Raw genomic sequence first — 14,462 nt, 5'->3', positions numbered from 1 at the left:
TTCATCAAGAGGTTTTTTCCAGCCAGCGAGGGAAAACTCAAAAACCCAGAGGGTGCTCTCGGGTTCATTTTGGTCTTTTACTTTTCCCACATAGTCGTATGTCGTAGTATGCAGATTCAGTATAATGCAGCGAGCTGTTTATTTACCGATGGGCTGTTGTACATTAAGTATGTACATTGTGTACATTGTGCTTGCTGTGTCTGTACTGCAGAACTGCATATTCATTATTATAGAAGATTCTCAGATAGAGTCAGATTTTGAGTCAGATAAAAGCCACCAGCACCCCAGAGGTAAAAAACAGCCAAGAATCACGGAGCAGAGCAGCGAGAGACTGGAGAAATACTGGGGATAGACCTGGTGCAGCTTCTCCTTTAATCCCCTGCAGTCCAGCCTGTGTTTCTTGCTGCTACCTGAAGTCTGCCAATATCATTATATTCACGTCACACACACTGCCTAGATGGAGTGCTGTGATCAAACTGTTACAAAAAGAGTACGTCGTTGTACGTGAAAAATGTCTGCGATGTTTTTAGAAGGTTAACTGCCGCTGAATTAATGAGTAATAAAAGGTGGTTATGTGCTACTGTGCGCAGTAAAGCAGGACATTAACTGCAATAGTTAATGTTAGAGGATAATCATAACATGGAAGCCTATTCATGCCATGTTAACAGAAGGGGAGGTGACTAACATTTATCTAACTAGTTTTCCTTGTCAGGGCGGGGTGCCGTCTTTATGTGTGAGCCCTTGTCTTAGGAGAGATGCCGTCATTCCCCCTGTCTATCCTGAAGACTGGAAAAACCTGATTCTCCACAACACTCACGATACAACTCTTCACACATTACATGCAGTCTACTAGTGCATGTGTAAAAATGACAATGACCAACAACACAACCATTGAAAATGACAGATTTGCTGTGACAGACAAACTCGTCACGAGTTAACCTCTCAGTCAACACTGGGTATTTCCACTGCTGTTACCTTAAGCTACTGCTACAAACACACACCCTGAGAAAATGGAAGAAGCAAATATGCTTTGCCTGCGGTATGTGCAAAGTGGAGAGAGACGTGCAGATTACCGGGGTTTTGTTTGCACTGTCTATTGACCTGTGGAAAACAGAGCAATGTCTTAGAAAGCACTTTTTAGTTTACACTCCGGATTCAACTAAAATATTAATAAATTCAGTAAAACTGTGTTTCTAAGAAGAGGCCCACCATTTATGATTGTACCTTCTCCGCTGTCCGGCACCCCACCCTTTCCTGACTGTGCAGGAACCCCCCCCCCCCCCCGTGGTAAAAACTGACTGAACCACAGTCGCAGCAGTGTCAGAGCTCCTGCCCGAAGGCAGAGCTCAGCACTATTTTTGGAAGAAAATGTTTCCATGAGCTATGAGGGAACGGAACCATTTGGTGGCTATTTAGGCCCATTGTGTGTGTGTGTGCATGTGTGCGTGTGCGTGTGTGCGCGTCTGCAGGCCTGAGAGCCACTGAATGGGGTTTAGCATAGGATGACTAGGGGAACAGGGAGATAGCCAGAACCGTGTGTGTGTTCACTCTCTTCATTAGTGTTGGGTTCTTATGGGAATGTCCAATTCCTTATCTGATCATGTAAACTACTTGCCAAGGCCTGGTGACGAATCAGAAGGTTAACCATTACAAATATCTTATCAAATATTTTATTTCCTATCTAAAAATAGTTTGCAAAACATTCAGGTAGTGATTTACCTTAATTGCAAACATTTAATCTGTTTACCTGAACATTTGTCCTTGGAGTGTCAATCCGTCATAGACACTGCTTTTATTACATCCCTTAAACAAACACACTGTACCGGTACAGCCATATATCATATAACCATATATGTTGTGTGTCCCCACATTGTACAGTGTGCCACCAGTCCCACTTCATGATCACTTATAACCTCCAAAATACAGATTATAACAATTGCTGGGAGATTAGAGAGGGAAGAGGAGATTTAAAATATATTTATATTTATATATTATATATATATATATATATATATATATATATATATATATATATATATATATATATATATATATATATATATATATATATATATATTCAATAAAATCCTTTCAAGCCCTAACCTGTGTGTTCGTAAACCAAACTCTGTAGCGCTGTTCATACTGTATATGGCCATAGTTTCATCGTGTCGGAGTGCTTGTAGTTTGGTCAGTGTCTCTCCCACACAAACACACAATCCTGAGTGAGTGTGTTGTCAGAGTCTGGTGGTCAGCTATGTGGACGCTTTAAATTCCTCAGGATTTGTCATGTCTGCCCCACTGCCTCCCAGACCCCCACTGCCAACAGTAACACCTGCATGCACATTTATTTTCACCGTTTCATCAGCTTATTAATCGACCTTTCCAGCTCGCTGATCAGTCAGCTGGCCCTTTGTCTCCGTGGTTACGAGTCCTGTTTCACTGCATCCTCCCTGGTTAGCTCATTCCTCTTACTTCTAAGGTGTCTGCTGACCTTTTAGCGTGACTGGCTCTGTGCTTCTGACCTGCTGTTTGACATTTGTTAACTATAACTCCGATCCGAGCTATCTGGGTCACCCCCTCCGGAAACGTTTGATCAGCAGCGGGACCAAGAGGGGTCAGGGTCCTGTTAACTCCTGTAGCAGCAGGGAATTTGGCCCAATCAGGAAATCAAAGCTCCATGTCAGGGAGTTCAGAAAGTCCACGGAAATGAAAACATTCAGACATCATATCTGGATAAAGATGTGTCGGTATGAGACAGCTTATAGTTTTCATTCTGAACGTGAGACGTCAGTGGGAGAATTAATTTTCTAAATGAGGAAATAGGCCCAGGTGATGTCTGATAGGCCAATTATGTGTCATAGTCACCTGCATGTTGCAAGTTCCTGCTTGAATTAAAAATGTCATCACTTCGTGTGCCAGGAAATAATCTTTTTTGTGTCTTCAACCACAAGCCTTCTTTAGAAAACATTTATTATGATTACCTAAACCTTACGTCACAGTTGTGTAATAGTTTCCTGTTCCTCAATATGTCTTAAATGTTATTTTGCAAGTTGTAACTGACAACGGGATTGTTCTGTTTTCTTTGTCTTTTTAGAATATACTACTGGTATGACGAGAGGGGGAAGAAGACGAAGTGCACTGCTCCACAATATGTCGACTTCGTAATGAGTCTTTGTCAGAAACTGGTCACAGATGAGGAAATCTTTCCTACAAAATATGGTGAGTTTTCCTCTGAAGGTTTACGGTGTCTTAGAAGTAACTGATGTTGTACTGCTGCCCCCTGCTGCCTCAGAGGGAGAGAGTCAATGAGTGGTGGTCCAACTATAAACATTTGTGGAAAAAAATATAGTGATATTATTTAGAGCCAATGAATGTGCTGTATAATTGATTAATTGTCATTTCAGCTCTAATATTATTCAAAAGGCCTGGGGTTAGACTTTTATTCATAAAAGAATAAGACTGGTGGCATGCTATATGTCAACAAAGTCTTAAGAACACGCTACACGGGTCACTGTACTTTATGTTGAGTTGATACGTTGAGTTGATACTCCGTCCTGCTGCAGTAAAAAGAGATGTTAGAGCGCACATTGTGTTTCAAGCCGCGGCTAAAAAATATTCCCCAACAAATTTCCAGTTTGAGTAACATTTTGTAAATATTTGTGATTTACGTTTTCAATTGAAACAAATGGCCTTTTAACTGAGTGTATCATTGTACAGAAAGTATTTAGAGACAGATGAACACGTTGTGTATTTGTGTCTTTCACAGACTATAAAACAACACAAGTCTTTCAAACTGATTCCTGTGCCTAATCCAGCCACTCCTGTTTGGTTTTGTTTCCTTTAGGCAAAGAGTTCCCAAACTCCTTTGAGTCCTTGGTGAAGAAGATCTGCCGGTACCTGTTCCACGTGCTGGCTCACCTCTACTGGGCGCACTTTAAAGAGACGGTGGCTCTGGACCTGCAGGGCCACTTGAACACTCTGTATGCACATTTCATCGTTTTCGTAAGGGAATTCAACCTGGTCGACCCCAAGGAGACCTTTATAATGGACGACCTGTCCGAAATCCTCTGCACCCCTGTCCCACCACCTGCGCCCACCCCGGACCCTTCCGCCCCAGACTCAGCGCCCTCCCCTTCTTCACAAAACCACGTGACGGAGAGATGAGTGGGGGCGGCAGTGAGACAGCAGCCCCGGGGGTGATTGAAGATAAGATAGAGGAGAGAAGGAAAGACAGCCTGGCCCCCTTCCTCAGTGCCAGCAGGACATAGAGACCTTCCACTACCCTTATATTTCGCTACAACACCAACCTACCAGCCGGAAGGAAGGGGGGGGAGGGGTTTCGGGGGGGTTTGGGGTGGCGGGGAGGGGTTTGTCACGCCAGCAGGAATTGGCGTGAGCGTTCCTCCCAGGGGCAAATCCCTCCCATCTTCTCTGCAATTTAAACTAGGAACAAAAAAGTATGTGTATGTTTCATTTTTTGGTTTTATTTCCCTATTTCTATTTTTTTTTTAGTTTTATTCAGTTTATTTTTTGTTGTGGGAGGGAGGGGTGCAGTGTGTCCATCGGCCCTTCACCTCCATCTGTCCTCTACCTAACATACAGTACAGGAAGGGGGCTCTGCTTTGCTTCAACCTACTATTGTACAGTGTTGTTAATGTGTGGAGAAGAGGCGTCTCTGCTCACCTGCGGGCTCATCCTTCCCTCTTCCTGCAGCGGCGGGAGGCGGCCTGCAGGCGTACGGCCAATACACTGGTCAGTAGGGAGCCACGTTACTGCCTGACGGGGCAATACTAGCCAATCACTGTTTGGGTTGTTTTTGTGGGGGATGATTAAAGCGCTTCCTACTCAGGAGAGAATACGTCACTGCTGCCAGAGAGAAGTTAACTCTCTTTGTTTCCATTCTGTCCCTCTTTCACCAGACTGCTTAGTCCTTCATGACAGATGTTGATCGTGTTTAACTATAGTCACATAATCACATGGTGTACCCCTAACAAACTTGTCCCGGAGCCAACCTGTAGAGGGCAGCAAACATGAAGAGAAGGCCACAGAAGCAGGGAGACAGAGGAAAATATAAAGAGTGTGTGTTAGATATTTAATCTGATCAGAGAGTCGATGCTTTAAAACAGACTGGTGCCCATTTGAGGCTAAATCAGCGCTGTTTGCTGGTGTTCAGCATAGCAGCAGCCCCCCTCCCCCCCCCCTCCCAAACCACCACCACCACCGACACCCACTCCAGCAGCACAGAAGGACAAAGACATGAGGTAATGTCTGCAAGCCCACAGAGGCAGAGATGGAGACAGAGAGAAGGGTGCGAGTAGATGGTGTGGAGCTGCTCTGCTGTTTAACAGTCACCAGTACTCCCAGTGCAAAACAAATAAATCTCCACTTCTGGTTTATTGTTTTTACCTGTCCCTTTTTAAAATTTGCATTTTAAAAAAGAACATCGGAGGAGAATTAGTTCTGAAATAATAACAATAATGGTATCATTACACATGTATAGAAAATGCACAGTCTGCTTGGACTTTACTGTACAAAGAATCGCAAGCGGGTTCTGTCAGACATAGCCTCTGTATGGAGGAGGATTGGGTTTATAATTCTCCTTTTTTATTTATTTTAATTTTTTGTTTTTGTTTTTGCAGGGTTCTTCAGTTTTGGCTCTCGTTTTTATGTATTTTAATTATTAACTAAATTAAAAGCAATTTAATATTTTAAGCTCTGCGGATTATAATCTAATAAAAGAGAAATGCCATTTTGCCTCGGTGTCTTTTGTATCTTATGTGTTTTGTGTAAATTACTGCAAGAGGAAAGAAACATGAGCATCTTGCGTGCAGCCTCATAAACATGATGCTAATTTTAAAGGGGAACTCGACTAGTTTACTGGTCATGAGTACTGCTTGGTCTGTAAAAAATCAATCGTGTAAAGTCTCCTGTGACTGTGAAAATAGCTTGGTGAGTACAGACTTGCATATAATTTGAAAGATGTGGAAATCAATCAGACGGGGAGGGTCCAATAAAAAAGATGGTTATGTAGGATTGCAGTTTAGGGACTAAAAAGTCAGAAAATCTCAGCCTGCTTCAATTCTCACTTTAAATGAGCCAGGAAAATGTCTCCGTTGATATTGACTTATGACATATCACACGACAAATGTATTCATCTGTTGAAAGTCCTGCACATATCCTGGTCTCAAATGATTAACCAAATTGAAGTTATTATCAAAAATGTTCCAGATCATCAAGTCTACTGAATTTTCCAAACTCAAATATTGATATCAGACTCGAACCTCCAGTATCAGTCGGGCTCTGCCTGTGAGTCCTCTAACTCAATAGAAATACAATATATCATTGTCCCTTTTTAAATCACGAGTTGGCCTCTTCGTCCACAACACACTTTACATGAAGCTTCTCCTTTATTGCTTATGCATACATGCAGTCACTCTTGATTAAAAAGAAAAGATTCAAACGCACCCAAATTGGACTTTCTCTTCATTCTGGGTACCAGAACACCTCGTTTGTTTATAACTGTTGCATCCCATAATACTCAGTGCATCTGTCTTTGGGCATTTTCACACTGACCCTGAGTAAAAAGCGTGTGCGTCTACATTTTACTGCATATAGAGATGAGATTTGGATTATTGATTACAGCAAGATATTAATAATAAAACAAGTATTAGTCATCTAACTATCTTCAAACCTAAATAATTAACTCTCATATAAAATGCTGGCAGACATGGTTTACATAGTTCACTTTTTAAGTGTCCATCCTGGACCTGCGCACCGCCGGGGTGCCCCGCCGCTTTCTCACGGTCGCCCGCAAGGTGACGCCCTCGTTCAGTTTAAACCGAGCGATGCCGCCAGCCTCATCCAGTTTCTTAGCGCTGCAAAACGGAGTCGGGACCTTCACGGTGTTCCCGAACTTGGAGTAGTCCACCGCGTACATGCCGTCCTCCTCAGAGATTGTGGGCACGAAGCGCTGCCCCCACAGGATCTCCTCCGACACATAGGAGGTCCTGGCCTGCATGGTGATGCCCGTTGTCTCCACCACCCCCTCCAGCACTGCCACGACCTCCAGCTCCTCGTGCTGCAGGTCGAAAGCGGACATCTCATACAGAGGACTGTCCTTGTCGATCACGTGACAGATGATGAGCGGGGACACCAGGAAGATACCGTTGGTGCCCACTGGGTTATCCATGTGAATGTCGACCTGGTCCACAGGCACCATCTCGCCCTCCTGGGTGGCGGTTCTCCTGACCACCTGCAGCCGCACGGTGGCGCTGATGATCATGCTTTTCCTCAGGTCCCCGATGCGGATCATGAAGCACAGCTTGTTGTTTCGGACAGAGATGACTGCGTGCTTGCTGAAAATGAGCGTCTCTGCGCGCCGATTGGCCTGCGCGGTTTTCATGAAGATGCAGCCGAGCATGATGGCGTTGATGAGCAGCCCGACGATGTTCTGCACGATCAGGACGAGGATGGCGGAGAAACACTCCTCCGTGACCATCCGGCCCCCGAAGCCGATGGTCACCTGGACCTCTATGGAGAAGAGGAAAGCGGAGGCGAAGGAGTGGATGTCCGTTACGCACGGAACAAAGTCGTCTCCCCTCTGGTCCAAGTCGCCGTGCGAAAAGGCAATGAGCCACCAGATCATCCCGAAAAGGAGCCAGCTGCACAGGAAGGACATGGTGAAAATGATGAGCGTGTGGAACCATTTTAAATCCACGAGAGTGGTGAAGACGTCCTGCAAGAACCGGCCCTGTTCTCGGATGTTGGTGTGCGCTACATTGCAGGTGCCGTTCTTTGCGACGAACCGAGCTTTCCTCCGTTTGTCTTTGAACTTTGGCTGCAAGACATTCTCAGCCAAACGTGTCAGCAAGTAATCCTCAGGAATGAGTCCTTTCCTGGACAACATAGCGCTCCCATACTATGGGCCCGCAGCCTTTTGGCTTTGAATGTACTGGCCTTGTCTCTGCACTGCTAAAAGGTTAATTTCCTGCTTTCTCGGTGTTTATTTCTTACTAATCGGGCAGCTCCTCAGCAGCTGTTGGGCGCAGGAGGAGGGAAGAAGGAGATGTCCGTTTTCTGGCTGTATGTGCGCTCCTCACGTTGCCTCCAGATAAGGCACTCCACAAGCGCGAAGTCCCAAGAGAAAATTATCTTTCCAGCTCCTCAGCTGCCGCCGTCACTCACAACACCCACCGACAGACCGGGCATAGATTCGCCGCACCGCCCCGTTCCATTGTGAATCGACTCACCGGTGGTGCGCACTCGCCACAGAAATTCAGTGTAAAATGTTGATGCAGGGATTGATCACCTTTGTGTGAGAAGGTAGGCTTTAGTGGCTCAGTTAGGGTTTGTGCTGACTCCACCACTTCACTACAGCTCGGTAACGTGAGATGGGGACGCTGTTAGATGGAGAGGTGCTCCCCCCCCCTCCACCATCTTTCTGCTGTCTTTCCTGGGACTTTCATTGCAGAGTAGGCCCATCACGCATTAACATATTTGTCCAGTTGTGCAGCCTTAAAGGCCACAGGCATGCAGCTCATACTCTGAATATATAATGGGTTAAATATAGGGCACTCTACACTAAATCTTCCTCAGGCTGTTTGCTTTAAACTTCCCTTTACATGAATAGAAAGTGGACTGTGCAGCCATAGGACCCAGATTTAGTAATTTCATTAACATCCAGTCCCGGGTTTTCCACCTTCTCCTTTACATACCACCCGTGGAAACTTTATTTTACAGGCTCCTCTGGCATGCCATAACTTACTAATGTCTCATGTCAGTCCTGGCTGCAGCAGGTGCAGCCGCCCCTCCCCCTTTGTCCCCCCTGTGTATATGAAGATGATCACTATTCTGTGTTTCTGGCTCTTTGCCTCGTCTTGCCTGACAATATTATGTATTCCTCCGCTCATGTTAAACCTGAAAATCTTCCGGTGACTCATTTGTTTTGAACAGTTCATAAAGTCTCTCACACAAGCACAATAAAAGTCATCATCCCAGTCCTTTTTCCCAAACAACCCCAACAAAAAAACACACATGTAAATTATATTTTAATGTTTTATTAGCAAAGAATTAACTATTTTATGTACAAATATTGTACAACATGATTAAAAAATAAAAGGAATATATCTTCCATGGGACAATTGCACTTTGAATGACTTCCTCTCATGCTTCCTCTCTTTTTGTGCTACTTGTCTGCTCGCACAAAGGAGGTGAAGATGCTGTCCTCCTTGTCCAGCAGGGCCTCGGGCCGGTCGTACTCTAGGATGATGCCCCGCTTCATCACAATCACCAGGTCAGCATTCAGGATGGTGTGGACACGATGCTGAGTGGTGGAGAGGAAGAAACAAAGTCTTTTGAAACAAACATCAAAGCTTTATGACAACAAATGTCATTTAATTTAAGTACAATATAAATGTAATAAAACTGGCTGTCAAACTAAAGCAGGAGATGAAAAAAGAGGTTCTGGTTCAGGAAAACATAAAACACAGTAAAATAACATCCTTTTTAATTCATCACAGGTTTCATTCATTTCCAAGTTCATCTCATCTAAAGTGAAGAGTTATGACATTTTAATATTCATGGATGAACTTTATTTTATCTTGAAATAACCTGAATAATCCAGCAGCTAAATCGTCCTGAAAGTCTGGCATCTGCTCTGATTTTTAAATTCCTCTCTTATTCATCACAATCCTACAGAAATAGTTTTTCTTGTCCACGCTGCTTCTGTGTGCTGCTTTGCATCACTTTACAAGAACTGCATCAGCAGTGCAGGACGAAGGTCGGCGCTCTCAGGGGGAAATGGGAGCGCTGCATGCTTTACTGTAAATGCCTGGCGCAGTGTGGGGGGGGGGGGAGATACTCACTGCTATAGTAACCACTGTTCTGTCAGCAAAAGCAGTCATCACCACTTTCTGTAGGATGCTCTCCTGTGAGGACAGAGGAAGGTTCACTTTCATGATGACTGAGAATCAAGACAACAAAGTAAAATAAAGAGCCATTTAGAATGTCAAAAAAGATATAAAGAATGTATAGTGCAGTATGTCACAGAAGAGTTATAATATAGTATCTCAAAGTCTAGTATAGTATGTCATAAAAGTCATAGTATAATATACAATATACTCGCTGTTATCAATCATACCGTGCCACTTTATCTCGTTACTTTGTCTTTACTTCCTCTTGTACAGCTCATTCTCATATAGTTTCTACTCATACTAGTTGTATATACCTCCTATTTTATTTTTATTTTTTTACTTCTCTATTTATCTGTACTTAATTATGTCTTTGTGCTTCTGCAACACCTGAACGTTCCTTCTAGGGATCAATAAAGACGTATCTTTTATCATTTTATCCTCAACCCTGCTGAAGCTTGTTCTTCTATCTGTCACCTCTCTTGTTCCTCATCTTGTTGATGCCTGATTAAACGCTCGGCCGTATTTCCTCGAGGGCAGTGCAGCTGCATTATTGTAAGTTAGAAATGTTACTCTTTGTGACCGATCATTCGGGAGAGGCTCTTAAGTAAGAGCACTGACACCCCTAGGCTCACAGTATTTCGCCTGCATTTAATTCTATGCTTCACCCTTCACACTGAGTAAACCTCTTCTTCTCTCCACCATCTCACTTCTCTTATTTCCTTCACCTCCTTTCATCTTTGGCTTTTACTGCTCTGGTACCCAAAACACACTGACCGTTGCCATATCTATGGACGCGGTGGCTTCGTCCATGATGAGGATGCTGCTCTTCCTGACGAAGGCTCTGGCCAGACAGAACAGCTGTCTCTGACCCTGGCTGAAGTTTTCTCCTCCCTCCGTCACCATGGCATCTGAAGGGCAGAAAAAAACATTGTTTTCACATTTATAATATAAAGTATACAGATGTGCAGATTCTTCAGAAATAACAATGTTTATTAGTTTGTGTTTAGCATTAAATATATATATATATAATAAATATACTGTATCATTTCACAAACTAAGTCCATCTGTATATCTTTTATAAAACTCACCATCCCTGCAGTAACAAAGACTCACTGCAGTTAACTGTTGTCGGCTTTATATGCAACTGAAGACTATTTAACTTAATTAAAGGGCAATATTAAGCAGCCATTAAACCCTGGGTTACAGATCAATATCTCAGCTCCAGTGAAGATAAACTAAAACAGTGAGTAGCCCAGTTTCAACATGTCACACACCTACACACACACATTTTTCAGTGTCACATTGACTGAAGCAGAAATACATCAGGTGACATGAGCAGCAGCAGTCTCTTATCCCAGCAGGGTAGTGAGTGGTTTCTCTGTTTATTTATAAGTACGTGTAGACGATGACCGACAGAAACAACTGAGCAGCTGGAGTACAACTGAGCAGAGAGGAGGACCCGTGCTTCCATCATGTATGTAGGTTACGTCTGTTGAAGAGGAACACGGCTCTCAGCTAATATCTGATCTGATCTGTCGGGTCTCCTGTGTCAGAACTGAGACCTGAAGGGAGCTAGGAATAAAGTGCCTCTGAAACTTTGTAGGACGGAGCAGCTACACACAGAATACAGTTCGGACACGGCGTTAAAAAATTGATGTTCAGGTGTCATCTGATACAGCGGCCTGATCTATATATATTATATATACACTGGAGCAGCTGACAGATGTGAGGACCGCAGTGAAGGAATGATTGTATTTATTGTACAGATCATTCACAGCCAACTTACATACATACGCATATTTGGCTAATCACATGTTTGCCATACCGCTAGCTTGGCTGGAATTGAAGAAACTTCAGGAAGAGCAAAAGACATGCAATAGATGTCATGTCGTTATGTGTGCAAACACACACACTTTAAAACAGAAACAGATTTTCTCACCCAGGCCTCCTGGAAGAGCCTTAACAACAGGCTTCAGCTGAGCGATATCCAGAGCTTCCCAGAGCATCTCATCTGTAGCCTTCATCTCTGGGTCCAGGTTGAACCTACACACACACACACACACACACACACACACACACACACACACACACACACACACACACACACACACACACACACACACACACACACACACACACACACACACACTTTATTAGCTAAACAATGCATCATCAACCTAAACCCCTTCCCTTCAATCAACACTAACGTTAAAGAAGTGAACATTCATCTTGATCCCAATCTATTTGAATTGGTGTCACTTATCCTCAGTGTCTCTCTCTTAGTGTACAGTCTGTGTATGGGAGTGATGAGGTCAGACCCGAAACACCAAACATGTAAATATATTTTTATGTCATTTGACTTACTGAAATACCCCAAACTAAAGTCTAACAACATCATGCAGCTTCCTTAAATGTATCCTCATCTGTGCTTCTCCAACATGACAAAGCTTTTATGTTCACTGCCGCTGAAGTCTAGAAATAAACCTCTCCGGCGGAGTTGTTTTTAGAGGGAATGTCCTCTTATCTACAAACACTCAGCTCAACTCATGCTTCAGATAAGTGTCTTTAAAGTGTGGCACAGTTTGCCAGCTGGCCCTGTTATTAGAAAGGATTTGCGTTTTCTCCCTTCTACTAAAAAAATCGTACCGGATGGCGCCGCTGAACAGGATTGGGTCTTGGAGGATGATGGACAAGCGAGACCTGAGCGTCTGCAGAGGCAGCTTGGCGATGTCGATGTCATCGATCACAATCCTCCCTGTGAAAAGAAAATCAATCACACATAGAAAACATTACAAAGAGCAGTGACATTTTTACTTGCTTGTGAAAAACCATGTCATTGTTTTTGAAAAGTCCTTTTAAGGACCTGTTTAATTAGTTAAATTTAAGCGTTGATGTTTCACTGTACCCTCAAACATGTCCACCATGCGGAAGAAGGCCAAGGAGAAGGAGGATTTTCCGCTGCCTGTCCTGCCACAGATTCCAACCTGAAAACAAACAATTTCAAGTTCAGTGATCATATTTTCTGGCAACTGCATTTTGTTTCACAGGTTTCCTCAGTTTGTCTACCTTCTGCCCGGGGTTGATGTGTGCGTTGACATTTTTGAGCACAGGCTTCAGCGTGGCGTCGTATCGGACACTCAGATTCTGGATCTTGATCTCTCCCTCTCGGGGCCAGCCGTCAGGGACCTGAGACGCAGCTGAGACAGACGCAAGAAACATCAATGGACTTTAGCTTTCACCTTTTTAACCCCTCGATATAATGTTTTACAATTGTTTTCTTTAAATGTATAATCATTGGAGTCAGATTAAGTTTTTATTTTTTTTATGTTAAATTCATTAACAATGTATTTTAATGTTAAAAAGCCCCTGACCTATTTACAAAATCCCTTCTGGTTAAAAGGAAACATGCATGTAAGATAGATTACTAGGCTTTATAAAGGCTGATAAAAGTGGGATAAAGTGAGCATTATGATACCCCTGAATGTGGACTAAATGTAGTCTAACTTTATACTTCATCCTGAGTGAGGAAGAAATCACAACAGGACTAGTTTGAAACCTTGTTTATGTCTGGGCCGTGTTTGCTCATTGTGCTAAATTGTGGCCAAATTGTTACACGGGTAGTCGGTCGTGTCTATTATGTGAATCCTGGATACTAAATGTTTATGTGCATTTTTTTTGTAGTGGTAATATGTGTTGTACTGAAGTAGCATACAATTGAGTACTGCTTTACTGTAATAATAATTAGAATATAATACATTTAACAATTTGTTTTGCTGGACAGCTGCTCCACATTTTAAATAATAATACAGGTAGATGTGTGGCTGTGATGAGCAACATGTGATGGAGATTGTTCGGGTACAAAACTTCAGTAGTCCAAGACAACAATAAGTTTCTCTGAGTACACTGCGTCAGTGCCTCATGACGGGGATAACTCGTTGATTAAAGGAGGTTAAAGTACTGAATGTGATACGCCATGATTGTCACAGCTTCTAATGCACCCACCTATAATAATGTTTACTGATCCCACCTCGTGCCCAATTGCGCCACCGCTGCGCAGAGGGAGCCTGGCCACGGAAAATGCACTCGGCTCGCTCCCGACGCACTGGGCAGGACGCAGCTGATCTAGCCACGCCGCTGGGTTCACGAAAATTAATAGAGCGTGCGGTGTCCTCTTGTGCGCACAGAGCAGCAACTAACCATCAACTTGTGCAGGTAAAGAGATAGAAACTACCATCGTTACCAAAAGGTCGGCTGGCTACTTCTAGCTATGAAGCAGGACCAGCACTGTCTTTTTATTCAAAGGCCTTATTTCACATCTTGTTTAAATTGACTGTAAATGCTTTTAACTATACTTATACTGTACTTTATCTGGTTTATTTCTCTCTCTATTTTTATACTTCACTGTATTTATCTCTTGATGATTATCCTGTGTTTTAACCTTCAGCTATCATACATTGTTATTAGCCATTTTGTTTGCAAGCATTGTTTTATATCACGTCATTATTGTAAAACAGGAAACCTCCTCAATGCTCTTTGGAGGTAAAATAAATA

At 43.2% G+C, this 14,462-nt stretch overlaps 3 protein-coding genes across 9 annotated transcripts in view; 1 reads left to right on the top strand and 2 right to left on the bottom strand.

Moving 5' to 3' along the window:
* mob2a (MOB kinase activator 2a) overlaps nt 1-5,749 on the top strand; it is a 56,016-nt gene extending 50,267 nt beyond the window's left edge. For all 7 annotated transcript variants that reach the window (XM_029433742.1, XM_029433745.1, XM_029433746.1 and 4 more), the window contains 2 exons: nt 3,095-3,219; nt 3,845-5,749. In XM_029433742.1, the coding sequence (XP_029289602.1) occupies nt 3,095-3,219; nt 3,845-4,164 (445 nt within the window). In that variant the 3' untranslated portion in view covers nt 4,165-5,749. The remainder of the gene's footprint in view (nt 1-3,094; nt 3,220-3,844) is intronic.
* kcnj11 (potassium inwardly rectifying channel subfamily J member 11) lies at nt 5,625-8,423 on the bottom strand. The gene has a single exon (XM_029433739.1). It carries the CDS (start codon nt 7,904-7,906, stop codon nt 6,749-6,751), a length of 1,158 nt encoding a protein of 385 aa, XP_029289599.1. The 5' UTR covers nt 7,907-8,423; the 3' UTR covers nt 5,625-6,748.
* A 617-nt stretch (nt 8,424-9,040) lies between these two features.
* abcc8 (ATP-binding cassette, sub-family C (CFTR/MRP), member 8) overlaps nt 9,041-14,462 on the bottom strand; it is a 54,927-nt gene continuing 49,505 nt past the window's right edge. Inside the window, exons 33-39 of the mRNA XM_029433737.1 lie at nt 12,978-13,108; nt 12,817-12,895; nt 12,558-12,666; nt 11,851-11,954; nt 10,686-10,819; nt 9,864-9,926; nt 9,041-9,322 (exon numbers count right to left, since the gene is read on the bottom strand). Coding sequence (XP_029289597.1) covers nt 9,185-9,322; nt 9,864-9,926; nt 10,686-10,819; nt 11,851-11,954; nt 12,558-12,666; nt 12,817-12,895; nt 12,978-13,108 — 758 coding nt within the window. The 3' untranslated portion in view covers nt 9,041-9,184. The remainder of the gene's footprint in view (nt 9,323-9,863; nt 9,927-10,685; nt 10,820-11,850; nt 11,955-12,557; nt 12,667-12,816; nt 12,896-12,977; nt 13,109-14,462) is intronic.

Source organism: Cottoperca gobio, chromosome 6, assembly GCF_900634415.1.
Source record: "Cottoperca gobio chromosome 6, fCotGob3.1, whole genome shotgun sequence".
Classification (NCBI taxonomy): domain Eukaryota; kingdom Metazoa; phylum Chordata; class Actinopteri; order Perciformes; family Bovichtidae; genus Cottoperca; species Cottoperca gobio.
Note: the sequence above shows the minus strand (reverse complement) of the source record. Positions and strands in the feature narration are given on the sequence as shown.

Coding starts and splice junctions, on each gene's coding strand:
- kcnj11 (XM_029433739.1), bottom strand. CDS start 7,906: ATGTTGTCCAGGAAAGGACTCATTCCTGAGGATTACTTGCTGACACGT.